At 36.4% G+C, this 19,633-nt stretch overlaps 1 protein-coding gene across 5 annotated transcripts; it reads left to right on the top strand.

Moving 5' to 3' along the window:
* Positions 1-835: 835 nt before the first annotated feature.
* Positions 836-19,614, top strand: septin5a (septin 5a). 5 transcript variants are annotated; one of them, XM_084138621.1, is made up of 11 exons: positions 836-939; positions 9,510-9,600; positions 9,687-9,773; positions 10,385-10,508; positions 12,095-12,229; positions 13,338-13,455; positions 13,638-13,739; positions 13,981-14,077; positions 16,396-16,531; positions 16,640-16,742; positions 18,913-19,614. In XM_084138621.1, the coding sequence occupies exons 2-11, from the start codon at positions 9,591-9,593 to the stop codon at positions 18,973-18,975; spliced, it is 975 nt and encodes a 324-aa protein (XP_083994747.1). In that variant the 5' UTR covers positions 836-939; positions 9,510-9,590; the 3' UTR covers positions 18,976-19,614. The 5 variants fall into 5 exon arrangements, with proteins under 5 accessions (XP_083994747.1, XP_083994744.1, XP_083994746.1 ...); XM_084138618.1 differs by having other exon boundaries at positions 887-1,093; XM_084138620.1 differs by lacking the exon at positions 836-939 and adding an exon at positions 7,620-8,047.
* Positions 19,615-19,633: the final 19 nt, after the last annotated feature.

A 19,633-nucleotide genomic window follows, 5' to 3' on the forward strand; every position in this document is an offset into this window, starting at 1 on the left:
AAAAATATAAAATGCATTGACACCAAATAAAGTTTTTTTTAACTAAACAAACAATTAAATTTAAAATGCTAAATTAATGAAGTGAATTAAGTAAAAGCCTTACATATTATTTATTCAAGTACTTTTAACTAGATTTAATATGATTAATGAAAAGATTTTTATATTGTAACGATATTTAAATTTAATATTTTATTGCACCAATTTGATTGTCTTTTTAAATTCAAAATTACATGTTTGCTAAAGTAACAAGCACAGCTGTAATTTTTTATTGCAAGAAAAATGACAATAGTGCACACTTTCACAGGATGTTAAACATTTTCAAGCATATATACATATATGTACATATATACACATTCTAGCACAATGTAAATATCCAATTTCAGACAAAAGTAGGAAAAAACGAAACAAGAAAAAAACGAACAATTACGGTACATGAAAGATCTCGTCATAAGATGCAGCTGTAGTATTTTTTATTATTTTTTATTGCAGAACTTATACATACAATCAGGGAGATGAAGCATGGTTGTATCTCTTTCAGTGAACAATAACAACAGCAACAAAAATGAAAATAAATAAATATCCTGGATTTGCATACATCAAAAAATATAATTGCTCTAAAAAGAAAAAAAAGAAAAGCACAATAATGAGGTTAAATCAATCGTCATAATGCATCAAAAACTTTTTTTGTTATGTATAAGTCTAAGGGATGAAATCAGCAAGAAAAAGAGGAACGCCTAGGTGCAGCTGTAGTATTCTGTAATCTGTTTCTGTGAATGACGTGTGTATGGGCGGGGCTTCGCCTGCGCTGGCCACGCCCCTCCATCCCTGAGGTTCCGAGCGCGAGACGGACCGAAGCCGAGCCCAGCAGAACTGCAGAGAGCGAGACAGCCCGAAACATGAGCACCAACATCAGATATAAGAGCAGGCTCATGAAATCCGGTAATGACACAGACACGGGGACTGTTTTTTACTCTGTTTTTACTGTGAGTGAGTGGATGAAATGATGACTATTTCTCTCTTCCTGCTTGTGCATCTTCATCCTCGCGCACCTGCTTCCCTCATCCGACCCGCTGCTGCTTCAGAGGACAGTGAGGTGAGAAACAGCAACTTTACCACATTGCGCAGTTTTACAGCAGTTTTTAGAGTTCCTACAGATTTAATTTACAAACCGTCATCGTTTCGACAAAATCATACGACGCTCACTCTCACCCTGACAGTGTGTTTTACACATATTGTTGGTTTCTTATGTGTTCACGCGATCGTTTACGAGGTTTAACCCGGTTTCATCAGAGTGTGCTGTCACCCACCCTCGACTGACGCACTTCATTCCTTCAGGATTATAATAACGCATATCTCGTGCATTCCTCTCCTGATCAGCATCCTGAAGGAAATTTGATGTCTGTTGGCTGTTTTCTGTGAGGATTATAGTGCTACTCCTCTCTGGAGGTGTTGTCATGGTTACAGTAGCTGGAGGCTGATGGTGCTGAGCTCGAGATGTTTGAGTGAAAGAGTCCTCCTCCTCAACCAATATATCTGTTGGTGTGGTGATGTTCACACCTTGTTAAGCAGGATCACCCATAAAATGAGATGTTGTGTGTTCGATCATTTAAACAGTCAGGATGGGAACCTTTAGTTTACGTTTCAATCCGATTTGCTATTTAATATTGCTAGTGTCAGGTGGTATTATCATTCTGGAGAGCAAGCTATTGGAAACGTATATACAGTATGACATCAATATGTCTGATCCATTTTCCCAAAAGAGAAAGACTGTATATTTTAAATGCATACACTGCTGTTCAAAAGTTTGGGGTCAGTAAGATCATTTTCTTTTAAAGAAATTACTTTTATTCAGCAAGGATGCATTAAATTGACCAAAAGTGACAGTAAAGACACTCATAATGTTACAGAATGTTTAAATTTCTAATAAATGCTGTTCTTTTGAACTTTATATTCATCAAAGAATCCAAAAAAAAAAAAAAATGCAACACAGTTTCTACAAGCAACATGACAAGAATTTTGTTTTCAACATTGGTAATAATCAGAAATGTTTCTTGAGCATCAAATCATCATATTAGAATGATTTCTGAAGGATCATGTGACACTGAAGACTGGAGTAATGATGCTGAAAATTCAGCTTTGATCACAGGAATAAATTACATTTCAAAATTGGAATAATATTTCACTACATTACTGTTTTTACTGTATTTCTGATCAAATAAATGCAGCCTTAGTAGTTAGTGAGCAGAAGAGACTTCTTTCAAAAACATAAAAAAAATCGTGTCAAACTTCTTTTTAAACGGTAGAACTGGTAAAATTAGTTTTGTTTTGTTTTGTTTTGTGACTTTAGGGAGTATTAGCACATGGTTTTGTGGTAAACCCTGAAGGAAAGTAAGAAGTCGCTGGTTGCAATTTGCTGATTTGATCTCCATGAGAATTGTGCACTTGAATTTAGCATCTGTTTAATGATACAGCCAATACTTTCTGTTTTACTGTATGTACCGAAGCTGTTAGCGATTTCACACGGCTTCCAGCACTTGAACCATGAACAACACACACATGCAGTTCCTAGAAAACTCATCATCCTACGCAAAAGAGGAATGCAACAGCAAACACCCACACACACACACACACACACACACACATTCTGTCAATGCTTCAAGATCTTTCTCTCTCTCTCTCTCTCTCTCTCTCTCTCTCCCTCTCTCTCTCTCTCTCCCTCTCTCCCTCTCTTTCTCTCTCTTTCTCTCTCCCTCTCTCTCTCTCTCTCTTTCTCTCCCTCTCTCTCTCTCTCTCTCTCTCTCTCTCTGCATTGAAGCTTAATAGCTTAATGGTGTGGAAGGCTGGCTGCCATTTCAGACATGTCTTATTTATCTCTGAAAAGGTCACTGCATTGAAATAAAGCTGTGTGTGTGTGTGTGTGTGTGTGTGTGTGTGTGTGTGTGTGTGTGTGTGTGTGTGTGTGTGTGTGTGTGTGTGTGTGTGTTTCTATAGAGCGAGATGTCTGCAGTGTGTGCTGTCAGTGAAGTGCGCAGCTGCATACGGCATGACAGATGGCAGAATTGAAGTTTCTTTTGATCATGAAGTCAAATGGCCTGTGTAGTTGTTCAAATGCCTCAGAAAGAAACGTCCATCTCAGCATCTACAGTATGAGAGAGGACAGAGCGTTCAGCACATGCTCAAGAATACGTCTTGGTTCACCTCTGTTTGGATTAGGTGCCGTTTCACTGATATCCTTCAAATTAACCCAAAAATGAAACCCAGTTGTCATTTACTCACCCTAATGGCATTCGTTTCTTCTGTTTCCAAGGATTTACTTTGAATGCAGGTTCTAGAACTGGCAACAATTTTGCTTTTTGTCCATTTTGGAGCTGGACAGATGCGTATCGCTGTTCATATTCACGGCATGCAAAACAGAAGCTCAGACTTTCTGAGAAATTGATTGTGTTCCACAGAAGAAAGTAAGTCATGAGTGAAAAATGTCAGGTGTTATATCTGATAAAACTGCACATTTGAGTTCATTTACACTACCGTTCAAAAGGTCAGTAAGATTATTATTTTTTTTAAGAAATTAATTTTTTTTTCAGCAAGGATGCGTTAAATTGATCAAAAGTAACAGTAAATAAATGTATAATGTTACAAAAAAATTATATTTCAAATAAATGCTGTTTTTTGTTTACTTTCTATTAATCAACTAATCTTAAAAAAAAAAGAATCACCGTTTTCACAAACATATGAACTCTTTTCAACTGATAATAATCAGAAATGTTTCTTGAGCGACAAATCATCATATTAGAATGATTTCTGAAGGATCATGTGACACTGAAGACTGGAGTAATGATGCTGAAAATTCAGCTTTCATCACTTTTTACAATATATTCAACAGTTATTCTAAATTGTAATAATATCTCACAATATTTCTGTTTTACTGTATTTTAGATCAAATAAGTGCAGCATTGGTGAGCAGAAAAACATTTAAAAAATCTTGCCGATCTAAAACTTTTGAATAATGTATGTGCAATACAGTGTTCCCTGATTATTATCCATGTGAAGTGCTGTGGGAAGTTGCCAGTTTAAACCCCACATCTATCACCATTGTGCCTCTGAGCATCACTGTAATAAGTGTACTGTAAGTTACCCTGGATAATGTGCATGTGCGTTGAACCATTTAAACACACGCCTGTAATATTACAAACAATCTGGTGAACCAGTAAAGCTGACATGGTGTGAAAGCGAGACCGTTCCGGGTCTGTTTGTGCTTGACCCAGTGCAGCTGCCGTAGAGCCCCGAGGATGTTTAGTCTGCGCAGAGAGTCTGGTGTTCATTCACTTCTCTTCCCTCAGGCGTCTCTCCACCCTTCCCATCATTATTACATCATCAGCATGTTCCAACCCACATGCAGTGTAACATGAGACAGCTCACATGACATCATTGGTCCCACCTCACTATTAAATATCACTGAACAGCATGTAGGGAATCACTGAGATGAGCAGGATCTCTCTATTTCAATTAGATTTAGAAATGTTATTGTGCATAACTGCAGGGTTGGCTTGGTGTTGCTATACAGTTGCTAAAGTATTCGGAATGCCATTCTGTGCTTTATTATGTGGTTGCTAGGGTGTTCTGAGTGGTTGCCAGGGTGTCGATATGCAGTTGCTAAGGTATTTTGAATTGCTTTGTGTGCATTTCTATGCAATTGCAGTAAACTTTACTATTGCTGCAGTTGTGGTTGTTTTTAGTGTGTTGCTATGCAATTGTTAGGGTGTTCTGGGTGGTTGCCAGGGTGTCGCTATGCAGTTGCTAAGGTATTTTGAATTGCTTTGTGTGCATTTCTATGCAATTGCAGTAAACTTTGCTATTGCTGCAGTTGTGGTTGTTTTTAGTGTGTTGCTATGCAATTGTTAGGGTGTTCTGGGTGGTTGCCAGGGTGTCGCTATGCAGTTGCTAAGGTATTTTGAATTGCTTTGTGTGCATTTCTATGCAATTGCAGTAAACTTTGCTATTGCTGCAGTTGTGGTTGTTTTTAGTGTGTTGCTATGCAATTGTTAGGGTGTTCTGGGTGGTTGCCAGGGTGTCGCTATGCAGTTCCTAAAGTGTTCTGAATGCCTTTCTGTGTGTTACTATGTAATTGCTGAAGTGTTCTGGGTGGTTGCCAGGGCATTGCTATACAGTTGCTAAAGTATTTGAATGCCTTTCTGTGCATTGTTGAGTTTGTGTAAGAAAAATATTAATATTTAAAACTTTATAATAAAGTAAAATAACTAGCTTCCGGCCAAACGAACATACGGATTCCACTTAAGTGTAAAGCGCAACTTATGCGAGTAATGCGCCAAAAAAATTGTGATTCTCAATTTGTGATCCAGAATCGTGCAGCTCTAGTTCACACAGAATGCGTTTTTGCTGTAAAAAACACAAGACGCAGGTCAGTGGAACGAAAAAAGCAGATCTAGAGATGCGTTTTTTAAAAGTTTAACTTATATTTTAACTTAAGCGCAGTGTTTTTAGAATGTGTCATGAGCGAAACGCTGCAAAAGACGTGAGAGCAACGGTTAAAGACGTCCGTCTAGTGCGTTTACATTGAAAAACAATGGAAAAGTAGCGCAGTGGAAAGAAACGCATTCTCTGTGAACTCTTAATAGTATTACTCTTAATAGTAAGTAAGCAACAATGTTAACCCTCTGGTGCTTTTCGGTCATTTTTTTATATTTTATTTTTTAGAAATTTTGACTTCATCAGAATGGTACGAAACTTGGTAAAGGTTTTGGCACTTGATATTTGAACACACACAAAAAAAGAAATAAAATAATGGAAAACGTTGAACGGTCCTGAAAAAAATAGTCACACTTGTATTGTTTGCAGTCAAAAATGAACGCATTGGAAACGAATGGGGGACGAATTTCATCACGTTTAGCACTGCGCCCAAACAAAGTCTTACTGAAAACTCACTTTTTGAGATATCAAACTCAAATTTGGAACACAGCTTGTTTAGATTTATAGCTTTGATTTTCTCACAGATTTAGAGTAAAACATGCTTTGGAAAATATATATTTCATATAAAATTGAAAATAGTATTTCTATGAAGTCTGCATTCAAGATTCACGACAGTTTAAATTGGAAATTTTATCTTAAGGTCTATCCTCAAAAAGTGATTAACAGGTAATAAATGGCTCATAACTATTCCATAAATATAAGTTAGTTCCATAAAATCTCCTAAAAATACAAAATATTGAAATAAACAATGTTATTGAAACAGAAATGAATTAGCTTGAAATAAAAAAATTATAATTTGATATTTTTGAGCACCAGAGGGTTAAATGAAAGCTGTTTCCTCCATTTTAATACACTTGATCGTATCAGAGTTCCTCAAACAAAACTGGTTTAAAACAATAGAGATATTGGATTGTGTCAGGTGGCACTCAGAGATGGCAGCTGGACAGTGAGAGGGTGTTGTTCTCTGTAGGGTGGGGGAACCGGAGCTATTGTATCACTCAAAGACATCTGTTCTGCTCTATTCAAAAGACCCCCTTTGGACCCCCCACCCCCCACCAGCACACTGATCATCTATATGCATGACCAGCACCCCCACCAACCCTATAATAGGGCAAATCATGATGTTTATTAGTGGTGTTTGCTCAGACATCACTAATACTATTGCTTATATTAGAGTTAGTGATCTAAACGACCCCCAAACCTTCAGTATTAACCCCAGCAGATCTGCATTTCACTCAGAAAATATACAAAGCGAATTTGAAGATTCAATCACACATATTCACAGAATCTTCCTGAAAAGCAAACTGGTCCAACAGGCTCTGAGGCTTTGGATGTCATCATCGTTACATATTAACTGGAATTAACTGCGTTCAGTAATTAAGCTTTGAATTAATTTAAGCTTTCATTCAATAATACATTTAATCCAAGCATTATTTGATAAAATATTATTACAATTTACAGTTTTCTATTTTTTTTTTTTAACTATCAAAAAGTGATCAAAACTGAATTTTGAGCATCATTACTCCAGTCTTCAGTGTCACATGATCCTTCAGAAATCATTATAATATGATGATTTGCTGCTCAAGAAACATTTCTGATTATTATCAATGTTGAAAACAGTTGCTTCATATTTTTGTGGAAACCATGATGCATTTTTTTCAGGATTCTTTGATGAATAGAAAGCTCAAAAGAACAGAATTTATTTGAAACTTTCGTAACAGTATAAATGTCTTTACTGTAACTTTCGATCAATTTAATGCATGCTTGTTGTATAAAAGTATTCATTTCATTCATTCATTCAAAAAAAAATTTTTTTTTTTACAGACATCAAACTTTTGAACAGTATTTATATTTTTATACAGGCAAAAATATGCATGCTCATAGCATTGAAAGTAATACTACAGTAAAGGTCACTCTGCTGTGTTGTAGTCTGTAGAAAAGATGTGTGTGTGCCAGTCTGGCAAGGTCTGGTGGGAAGGGTGTGGCTGCCATCTTACTAAATGTGTCTTGCTCCCACACACACACACACACACACACACACACACACACACACACACACACACACACACAGAAATCCCTACACCTCAAAGCCGTCTATGGAAAAAAAGTGGGGGAGGAATGAACGACTAAATGAATGAGTGTTTTTATTCCTGCCCCCCTTTCCTGTCTAAAATTGCTTCCATGCTTTTTTTCCCCTTTACGTCTTTTCGTTTCTCTTGCTCACTCACTCTCTCTCACTCACTACCTTCTTTTGTCAGTCTTTCATTCAGTCATGTGGGGATTCCTCTATCTGCCTGTCTGAACACGGCATGCTGGGATGTGTCATGGGCAGGAGACAGACAGAAATCAAGGAAAAGGAAAGCGGAGGTTGTTTATAGAGAAAGAGAGTGGTAAACTGAGAGTCAGAGAGAGAGAGAGAGAGAGAGAGAGAGGTCACGCAGGTTTAAAGACGGACGGCACACATTTCTGAGGCGTCTGGTTCAGGATGGACAACATGATGCTGCAGGAGAAACTGGTGGAGAAACTTCTGTGTCCCCGAACCAGAACCACCCGACAGAAGGTTCGGTGTTTATATGTCTTGTAAATTTTATATATATATACTTACTAGTAAACTAAATGGAGTCATATTCATTTGCAGCTTTATATATATATATATATATATATATATATATATATATATATATATATATATATGTATGTATATGAGAAAATATATGTGTATATGAGAAAAGGCACAAATGAATATGCTTGCATTTAGTTTATTAATAAGTGTTATTGTAAATAGTATGACATCACACACTGAAAAAATGATTTCCTTACTCAGTATTTTGTCTTGTTTTACAGTGTAAGTGTTTAAACATTCTTAAATGAAGACACATTTTCTTTAGAAGCAAAATTACAAGATATTAAGTCTTGTTTACTGAAAAAATATTCAAAATTAGGTGAGCTTATGGTTAAAACAGGAAAAATATCTGCCGGGCAGAAAAATAATCTTGTTTTTATTTTTTGAATTAAGTTTATTTTTCTGAGCCAGATTGGCAGACCCCGAATTTAGCGTAAATTCACTTATTTTTGATTCATTTTTCAGAAAACAAGACTTAATATCTTTTTTTTTTTGTATCTTGATTTAAGAATGTTAAGATATCTGTGCTGGAAAACAAGACAAAAATAGATTTTAATTTCAAGAAAATATTTTTTTTGCAGTGCAAATTTTGGTGCTTTGAATGTTTATTCTTAAAGTTAAAGATTTGAACAAACCTAGTATTAAGCCTGATTATTATAAACCCTAACTATTAATCTAACTAGCAACCACATTTAGAATACCTTAGCAACACCCTAGCAACCACCCTGAAAACCCAAACAGCCTCATAACAACATGCTACAAATCCTTCAGAACACTTTAGCAACAGCATAGTTTTGCTTCAGAAAATGTAAAAAATCTCATTGTTTTTATATGTAATTGAATTCCACACACATCTTCTCTCACACACACACACTGTGCACGTGGGGTGAGATACGGCAGGGTTTCTCTTTTCTAGGACGATGGACTGCGGAAACACACATGACGGGCTGTGAGATGCTCTGGCAGTCGGATGAGTTGTGTTTGGCCCAAGTTCGAGTGTGTTAAAAAGGCCTTTTCAGCTTATGTAAATATGGCTTCTGGGTGTGTGTATATGGCCAGTCGGTTTGGCCTGGACACTGAGCTGGTTCTGCTGTCGGGTTTGATCTTGATTTTGCTTTCATTCAGCGCATGACCGTCAGTAATATTAGTGTTCTCAGTGTCTGTTTGAGCGGTTATGAATGCTGAGCAGTTTCCGGCACAGTTGGTAGATCTGCAGGAGTCTCGACACTACTGGCATTTTCATGCTCTGCTATTTTTGTGTCAGTCTTGACGATTCACAGAAGCTCTTAAAGGGACAGTTCACCCAAAATAATCATTCAAAACCTGTATGACTTTCTTTCTTCCATAAAATGCAAAGGGGAAGTAATACAGAATGTTAATTTTTGACTTTTTCTCTCAGGACAAGCAGTATGTCGGCTTCGCAACGCTTCCTAATCAGGTCCACAGGAAGTCAGTGAAGAAAGGCTTCGACTTCACCCTGATGGTGGCAGGTATGTCTGAGATCATCACTATAGCATGTGACACTGACTTCATGCTCATCTTTGTCAATAACAAGAACATTGTGTGTGTGTTTTAGGTGAATCTGGATTGGGCAAGTCTACTCTAGTTAACAGCCTCTTCCTCACAGATCTCTATAAAGACAGGAAATTACTAAATGCAGAAGGTAAGAATTGTCTTAAAGGAACAGTACACCAAAAAAATCTGTTTTGTTTATATTAAGCATACAATATACTCTACTGTTCAAATGTTTGAGTTTTTTTTCAAATAAATTAATACTTTTATTCATCAAGAATGCATTCAGTTGATCAAAAGTGACAGTAAAGACATTGATATTTCAAATAAATGCTGTTCTTTTGGACTTTTTATTCACCAAACAAAAATATTAAACTGTTTTCTGCATAGATAATGAGGAGAAATATTCTTGAGCAGCAAATCAGCATATTAGAATGATTTCTGAAGGATTATGTGACTGAAGGCTGGAGTAATGATGCTGAAAATTCTGCTTTGATCACAGGAATAAATTACATTTTAACATATATTCAATTAAAAAAATGGTTCTTTTAAATTGTAATAATATTTCACAATATTTACTGTTTTTCACTTTATTTTTGATCACTAAATGCAGCCTTGGTGAGCAGAAGAGTCTTCTCTCAAAAATATTTAAAAATCTTACCGACCCATAACTTTTGAAGGGTAGTGTAGTCCATAGATAAGTGTACATGTCTTGTATGGTTTTGTCAGGTTGAATGCTATAACGTGTTTTTCCTGTGACAGAGCGTATTAATCAGACAGTTGAGATCACCAAACACACGGTGGACATTGAGGAGAAAGGAGTCAAACTCAAACTCACTATTGTGGACACGCCGGGATTTGGAGACGCAGTCAATAATAATGAATGGTGAGAATTCAGCTTTTCCCAGCATCACATGACAATTACAATTAATGCATCCTTGTATAAAAACAGATAGTTATGGTCTTGGATGCTGATTGTTCAATACAGCATTTTATGAAAGCAAAAAGTATTTTAGGGTGTGTTCACACTTTGTAGTCCTAGTCCGTTTAGCATTCACATTGGCATTTTAACACCAAACCTAAAGATGCCGAACCTAAAGGCATAGGTATACGTTCACAACCTGATTGGTCGGCTTTTATTACTAATAATTTTGCGACGTAACTTACTGAACATCCAAAACAATGCTGTGTGCTGGGCTAAATGTGCTCGTTGTATGTGTGTAGTCTACATATTATGCTATTTTGACCAGCTGAGAACTCGTGAATAGCTTATAAAATATGTAAAGGAGTCAAAACGGCGGCAGGAATCCCTCCGTCACACACACAAATGAAGATCTGTTACAGATTCATGTACACGGTCCTGTACCGAACTGTGATGGGCAACATTGTGACATATGCTTAAGCATTCTGTCCTTTTTAGGGTCGCATCTTGTGACATCACGTCCTGTTTTTCATGTCTTTGGTCCTTGTTGCACTCATATTTCAGTCGAACCGCACCAGAGTTCGTTTGGAAGCGGACCAAGACCCATCTTTTCAACGGTCTCGATCTGCTTGTTTGGTGCACACCAGGGTTCGGATGGCAGCGTTCAAACTTATTCAAATGAACCGCACTAACAGAGCAATCGCACCAGGGTTCGTTTTAATCCAACCAAACATGCCAAGTGTGTGTGTCACACCCTTAGTCATGGCTGTGTTCACAATATAGCACAGGCTCGAGAGTCTACGGTCAGGGTTTCACAAACTGGGGTTTGTCAGGGAACAGCAAGGGCTTTGTGAGTTAATGCAAAAATTAATCATAAAAAATAAATAAATACTGAAAACAAATGGAGTAAAATAAAATGAATAAAATAAAGTTATTAAAATAATAATTTAATTAATGAATAAAAATAAAAATAAATGTAAATAAATTATTTAAAAAATGAAAACAATCAAAATAAAACATCCTAAAGAAAATTCAATATTTTATTTGTTTACCTACATGTCATGTGATTATTAAAGTCACCATGAAATCAAAATTGACAATCCCTATTTTATTTTTTTTTCAATGGAATATTGCAGTATGTATTATAAATGATTTACCTGTGCACATCATTATTTTATTGTAATCCTTAATCAAAATAACTTGCTGACGAGGGCGGGGCAACCTGTCACTCACATGAGATCCACCAATAGCAAACCACAACCATCCAATCAATTCCCCTTGTACAAAATCAAGCCCCGCCCTACATTTGTTCTTGTTCCAAAAGCCATTTCACCCGGATATACGTCACAATAGCGAAGAAAATACTATCAAGACTTATAGTATTGATGCCGACATTAGAGAACCGTGAACAGTGACTGTGCTGAAATATCAACTTAAAAACTTTAAGTAAATAATTTAAGGCCAAAGGGGTTCGGCTGACAAAAAAAAAATCTGCTATTGTGTTCAGTTGTGATCTTCTGAAGAGTGTGTGTTCATCTGTGTGTTTGCAGTTGGAAGCCCATCACAGACTACATCGACCAGCAGTTTGAGCAGTACTTCAGAGATGAGAGCGGACTGAACAGAAAGAACATACTAGACAACAGAGTGCACTGCTGCCTGTACTTCATACCACCGTTCGGACACGGGTACGAAAACACCCTTTATATGAGTGTGGCAGCGGGGCTGTCTTATATGGGTCAAGTTCACATGCATCCTTCTCCACATTTGCATAATAATACATGTGTGTATATGGGGAGGATGGTCCATTGTGCCCGTTTGTAACGTATATTAATGGCATTCGTTAGAATTTGTTTGTCTTTGAGTGCAATATGTACAATTAGCACATATTCCTTAATACTCCAAATCAATACAAAACAAGATATCAGTAATATATTCTGATATTCAGTAGTCTGCAAGTATTCATTTACTTATACTAAACTATACTAAAAAGAATAAAGCTTATTTTAAGATTATATACAGATTAATTAAAATGAGGTCCTCATCAATATTAGTTAATATTGTTAATAGTTAACAAACCTGCTAACAAACTCTCAGATGAGAGTTGATGTTAATTTAATTCTTGAGTGAGATAAAAGTAAACATTTTTGACTTGTCTATGATGGAGGTCTCAACTTATATAAGACTTATTAATAAAAATGATACAGTATTATTCAACATAGCTGGACAGTAACAAAGTATTCTAAGTCTGTTTTCAATTCCGGTCAAAATAAACGTGAAAAATTACTAATGCCGAATTTAAATATTGATTATTGTAAATGAAAATCATATTTAGTCATGTGACTGTCGTGTAATTGAGTAATTTGTGAGCTACAAGTGTATAATAAGTATAATAATGACTAGGATGTATAAGTTTTGCAAAGAAGATAAAAAGTTTGCTTATTTGCAGATCAATACATATTTGCAGACTAATGATTAGTACTGGCTAGAATAAATAATAAACGTGATTCATCGAGCAGTGCTTTTAATACTCAAGTACATTAAAAATCAATTACTTTTGTACTTTTACTCAAGTGATATTGAAAATGAGTATGAATACTTGTACTGGAGGTATCTGTACTTTTACTCAAATACTTCATTTGTGTACTTCGTTTACCGATGGTGTTTAATACATAATATAAGTCAATAAAAATAGAGATGGATTTGGGGTGGTGGTGCATATGCATATGGTGGTGCAATATGATGCATATGGATATCATGAATATACTTAGACTCATTGTCGCTTTTACTGTTTAGTTTGCGGCCGGTGGATGTGGAGTTCATGAAGGCTCTACATGAGAAAGTGAACATCATTCCTCTGATCTCTAAAGCCGACTGTCTCACGCCGAATGAGGTGAAAAAACTCAAAGACAGGGTGAGTGATCTGATGTCCTCTGAAACTCAGTTAACTGTAAATCTGATTATTTTTGTGGTGCTGCTCCTGATGGAATCAATTATTTTATTCTAGACCAAACGCATCCGATTCAAGCTAGTTGTTAACGAGGTGTGAAACACAACACGAGATGCGTTTCATACTGTAGATGTGTTTTCCTGCAGGTGCGAGACGAGATCGAGCGCTTCGGGATTAAAGTGTATCAGTTTCCTGAGTGTGACTCTGATGAAGAGGAGGAGTTCAAACAGATGGACAAAGAGCTGAAGGTCCGGCAAACACATCTCATAAGTCTCATCTCCTAAATATCATTTTTTCCGAAATGATTTTGAATGAATTTGAATCCATTTGGATTGATTTTACCCATATGATGGACTTTTTTATTTTTACTTTAATGCAAAAAGCATGTTAAAGCGAGCTGTATTGATTCAAATAGAAAAGAATACCAGGTCTTATGTAATGAACATTGAATAGTTTATGTGTGTGTGTGTGTTTGTGTGTGTGCTCTAGGAGTGCACTCCGTTTGCTGTCATTGGCAGTAATGCAGTGGTGGAAGCCAGAGGTCAGAGGGTCAGAGGTCGTCTTTACCCCTGGGGTATCGTGGAAGGTTGGTATATTTATACAGTAAATGCACAAACGCAGATATGAATACTTTGGAAATGGATTGCAAGCATGCCAGTCCTGTTTTACATACAGTACTTTAATGCAACTTAAAGGTGCATTGTGTAATATTTAAGAGGATCTTGTGACAGAAATGCAATATCATATACATAACTGTGTTTTCAGTGACCTTACTTAATTAACCGTTATGTTTTTATTACCTTAGAATGAGCCATTTCTGTCTACATACCCCACGGGTCCCCTTACATTGAAATGCACCTTGTGGCGAAACAATGTAATCGATAAATGCGTTATTTTAAGCTCCAAGTTTTTATCAAAAGCTGATTTACTCTATCGCTATCGAAGACATCAGTGTTTATATTTGAACTTTAAACTTTTATCCCAGTACTTCTATGATAATTTGAACTATTGTATCACAGAAATAATGATACTATGAGGAAAAGACTGCTGTTTCATGACAACTCTCTCCGGGTCAGCGGCAGCGCCAACACAGATTTGAATGTTGCGATATGATTTTGTCAAAGGTTTAATAGACATACGAATTGAAAGATCGCGTGGGTGTTTGAATCAAGATCAGTCTTTTAAAGATGAATCGAGCAGCTCTACTGTCTTATCTCTCTCTCTCAGCTTATGAGTAGCACTGCGTGTCGTGCGCGAGCCTCGCAAGGGCTTTTCAATGCATTCAGTCTCATGATGTGTGAAACGGGTTACGCCCGTTTCACACTTTCTCCGTTTGCAGTGCGTATGCGGTGCAGGAGCAGCACCTGCTATAGTGCTTTCACATATGCTGCGTTTGCAGTGAATAACTGATCCGCGGCTGTACCACACTTTTTTTTTTATTTCAAATCCAGAAGTTATGCAGCAACTTTTATTAAAAAAAGTTTTGTCAGCATTGCGATTCTCTTGGTACACATATACACTCTTTAATGGACGTATGCACGTTTGAACACAATTTAAACAACGTAGGCCTATTATTCCATGCATTACTTCTACTTATATTAAGTTGCTCAAGCAAGTGGTCAAATATTTAACCATGCAGGCTACTTATATTAAAATCGCAAACATTTTATATTAAAACTTAAAATTGACAAAAACAGCAGACTCTCATGCCTTTTCTTTTGCATTTAAATTTTAATACAATAAATCTTGCATGTCACAAAGAACTTGTTTTTCCACCTCCATGAATGAGACGAGTGTTGTTCATTATGTCGCCTTGTTGAGGTAAATTGTAGTTTTCCTTGCTTTACCCCATGTCTTAAAGTAAAAAAGATGACTGTGGAAAAAAAGTAGTATTTAATTAAATACATTTATGGTGAGATTACTACATTTTATTTAATTAAACGCATTTATGGTGAAATTACTACATTTTCAGGTCAATCTGTGTTCATCACTTTAATTCAGCGCGTGCAGCACAGCAAAAATAGACTCGGTGCGGAAACGATCACTGCACTGCTGTATACGCACCGCAACTGTGCAGTGTGAAAGCTCTAACCTGGTAACATGGGTACGGAAAAAAATACGCACCGCATACGCACTGCAAACGGAGTATGTGTGAAACGGGCGTTATATTGCGTAACTCAACACTCATAGATAACGACACATTTCATCCTCTGTTGAAACGAAAGTGGCTAACTTCTGTCAACCTCACCTGTAAGCAAGGACAAAAATAAAACAATTTAATTTGCATTAATATCGATTCTGTAATAAAAAAAAAAGATTTTAAAATCGTAAAAAAAAAAAAACGTGATACCTTGGTGAATTGATTTTTTTCTCCCAGCCCTATTGTAAAGTGTTACAGTTTGACTACTGTATATAGCACCCCTTGTAGCAATTGTGGGAATGCAATAGTGTTCTGACACATTTTGGAAAACAGTGATGTAATGTGTTTGTTTTTACAGTGTTTAAGCTCACGTACACATGCAGTTTTTCAGGCTTTTTAGTGCGTGTCTGTACATGATTCAATACTGCAGGTGTCTCAAAATGTGTTGTTGACTCTGTGACCAACTCAGGTCTTCTGTTGTAAATCGCTTCTGATGAAAGCATCTGCTAAATGCATAAATGTATGTGTAAACGCCATATAATACAGGCTTTTAGGCTAAAAGGTTTTTGCACAAAACCCCTTGTGCTGTTCAAGAGGAATGGTGTGTTAGTCTTGATTCTGGTATTTCAATACACACCGCCAAATCTGTGAATGTAGGCAATGTAAATGATAATCAGCATGTGTAAAACTATGTTTCAGACAGTATGAAGTGTTTGTGTCTGTGTTCATGAACTCTATTGCATTTCTTTGTGTGTTTTGTTCAGTGGAGAATCAGTCTCACTGTGACTTTGTGAAACTGAGGAACATGCTGATTCGCTCTCACATGCACGACCTGAAAGACGTGACGTGCGACGTGCACTACGAAAACTACAGAGCCCAATGCATCCAGGAGATGACCAGGTGTGTGGAACATTCACAGACTGATTTGTGTAAATATAATGGGGATATGATTCTTTTACTTTCCAGCCTAGATGGAGTTAATATGAGACATGTTTGTGTGTGTTTCAGTAAACTTACACAGGATAACCGTACGGACAGTCCGCTACCCATCCTGCCTCTGCCAACACCAGACGGAGAGACGGAGAGACTCATCAAGATGAAGGATGAAGAGGTATAAAATGATCATCACTGATATTAGGGGTCCTATTATGTTTTTTTATATATTTTCTACTTTTAGTGTGTAATGTTGCTGTTTGAACATGAAAAAGGTCTGTAAAGTTCCAAAGCTCCAAAGTCCCTCCAGCGGGAGTTATTCTCTATATCAGTGTCACTGTTTCTGAACTCCCTGAAATGCCTCCATTGTAGTCTTGAGTTTTCTTCCGTCACAATATTCCTCATTTATAATAATTCATACGCAGAATAAAGGGGCGGGTCTGGTTGAGTAAGTTAGTAGTGTTGAAACTCGTGTTTATGGTAAGAGACGGGACATTTCACAAACATGCTGGAAGCGCTTGACCAATCACAACACACTGATCCAGCCGACCAATCAGAGCACAGTGTGCTTTTCAGAAGGAGGGGCTTCATAGAGACAGAGTGTTACTGACAGACTGGGAAGAGATGAGCTGCAACAATGGAAAATATGAGAAAAATTATGAACTTTCAAGCATGAAAACCTGTTCTAGTAGAGCCCAAAAACAACATCAAGACTTTGTAAAAGGGCATATGTCCTCTTTAAAGCATCACCGATATATGTACTACAGTTTGTGATATAAATCCATACAGTTTTTAGGATGTGGCATTAGAATGTATTGTTATTGATATTCTAGATGATTTAATTGCCAATTATGATTGTGTTTATCAGGGCCAATATTATAAATCTTGGTTACACTTTATTTTAAGGTGTCATTGTTACAGTGTAATTATATATTTAAGTACTGAGTAATATTAAGTAGGGTTAGGGTAGGACTGTCACGATCCACACTCAAGGAGACGGGTAGATCCAAAATGCAGTATTTATTGTTTAGGGTAATCCAATATCGTAAACATCCAGGCAGGGGTCAAATCCAAATAAGCAATCCAAAACAAGAAACACAACAGGAACAGGCAAGAAACAGCCATCAGAAGTGGTGTGATATACAACAAGGACTCCGTGACACATACTAAAACAGACAGGGTTATATACACAGGGAAATGACAATGCTAATGGGGAATTGGCTGAGTGCAATGATTAGTGACAAGGGACAGCTGAGTGCAATGAAGAACAAGGATCATGGGGAATGTAGTTCAGAATGTGACAGACACCGTGGGGAAGGAGGACATCTAGTGGTGACCCAGGGAACTCAAACCAGACACTGTGACAAGGACTAGGGTTTGGTTTAGGGTTAGTTGCATGTAATAATGCATAATTTACTGTTATTACTATGGTAAGTACATGTAACATATGTAACAAGGACACTGTAAAATTAAGTGTTACCTAAATCTTTTCACTTTTTTGTGGATTTTTCATATTTATGTTCAAATGTAGACATTTTTCTTCATATTCTTCAAATGAGGAAGAGCCCAGGCATTTTTATTGTAAAGTAGCCATGCTGCAATATTACATTTAAATAGTAAACCAGATCAGTGCACAACTAGAGAAGTGAATCATTACTCCAGTCTTCAGTGTCACATGATCCTTCAGAAATCATTCTAATATGATGATTTGCTGCTCAAGAAACATTTCTTATTATTATTATCAATGTTGAAAACAGTTCATATTTTTGTGGAAACCATGATACATTTTTTCAGGATTCTTTGATGAATAGAAAGTTTATTTGAAATAGAAATGTTTTGTAACGTTATAAATGTCTTTACTGTCACTTTTGATCAATTTAACGCATCCTTGCTGAAGAAAAGTATTAATTTCTTTTAAACAAACGAAAAACTTTTGAACGGTAGTGTATATGCTTTATGCAAAATCAGTATTTAAAACATTATAATGTACAGTAGAAAAGATGGACATCTGGCATAGACAGTATATATTTATAATATTGGCCATAATAAACACAATCATTATTGGCAATTAAATCATCTAGAATATCGATAACAATACATTCTTATGCTATCTAAAGAGACCATGAATATAAATGAATCCAGCACATCCTAACAACTGTATGGATTAGAAAAACGAGTATTGTGTTTGAAATGAAAACCCCCCTTATCTTATATGCTTTCTAATCAGTTCAATAAGGATAATAAAAAAGCATGCTAATATTGCTATAGTGCATTTGAGTTTTTTCACCAGTGTAAACTACAGGAAAGTTGCAGTGACATTTTTCTGACTGTGTGTTTTGTTTGTGCAGCTGAAGAGAATGCAGGAGATGCTGGAAAAGATGCAACAACAGATGCATGAGAAAGACCAGTGATGCTGTCTGACACACACACACACACACACACACACTGCAGCCCTCACTGCACCCCTCAGATGTGAATGCATTTAAATGATACTGTACAAATATCATATCTAGAGGTCTGACCATCAGATACGCTCCGTTCATCTGCTCGGTGCTTCTGTCTGCCTGGATCAAATATGGTGCAGCTGTCATGTGATTGGTCATGTGTTCATGAGGAGCGTACATAAACCTGTTTACCATTAACTTAAATTAACTTCTAAAGGGATCTAATTTATATTGACTTTTTTTTATTATTTGCTTAGCAAGACGAATGCGTGTGTAAGTTGTTTTCTGACAGTGCAGGGGTTTATTGACGTGTATGTGTGTGTTTGAAGAGAGAGAGAGAGAGTGTGTGTGAGGTCCTTTTGCTATGAATTTGTTTGGGTTCAATGGCAGTTTTGGTTTTTATAGTGAATGTGAACATACAGCTCCAATAATTGTTATCACTAAACATACTCAGAATGCTGTTTTTCGCTTGTTTTATAACAATAATAATAATGGATTAATCTATTCCATTATTATCAGTGTTAATGGCCTTTAATAATTTAATAATTTATATTATTATGTCAATTGTTTATGTAAAGCTTGCTAATAAATGTGAATAATTTATCAGTTGTCGTTGTATTTGTTT

Source organism: Abramis brama (genome assembly GCF_963993115.1).
Source record: "Abramis brama genome assembly, chromosome: 16".
Taxonomy (NCBI): Eukaryota; Metazoa; Chordata; class Actinopteri; order Cypriniformes; family Leuciscidae; genus Abramis; species Abramis brama.

Excerpts from the sequence above, each read along its gene's own strand:
- septin5a (XM_084138617.1), top strand. The coding sequence starts at position 7,973 with ATGGACAACATGATGCTGCAGGAGAAACTGGTGGAGAAACTTCTGTGT. Across the intron at positions 12,230-13,337 it reads ATACCACCGTTCGGACACGG|TTTGCGGCCGGTGGATGTGG; the intron begins GTACGAAAACAC and ends TTTACTGTTTAG. Across the intron at positions 13,740-13,980 it reads AGATGGACAAAGAGCTGAAG|GAGTGCACTCCGTTTGCTGT; the intron begins GTCCGGCAAACA and ends TGTGTGCTCTAG.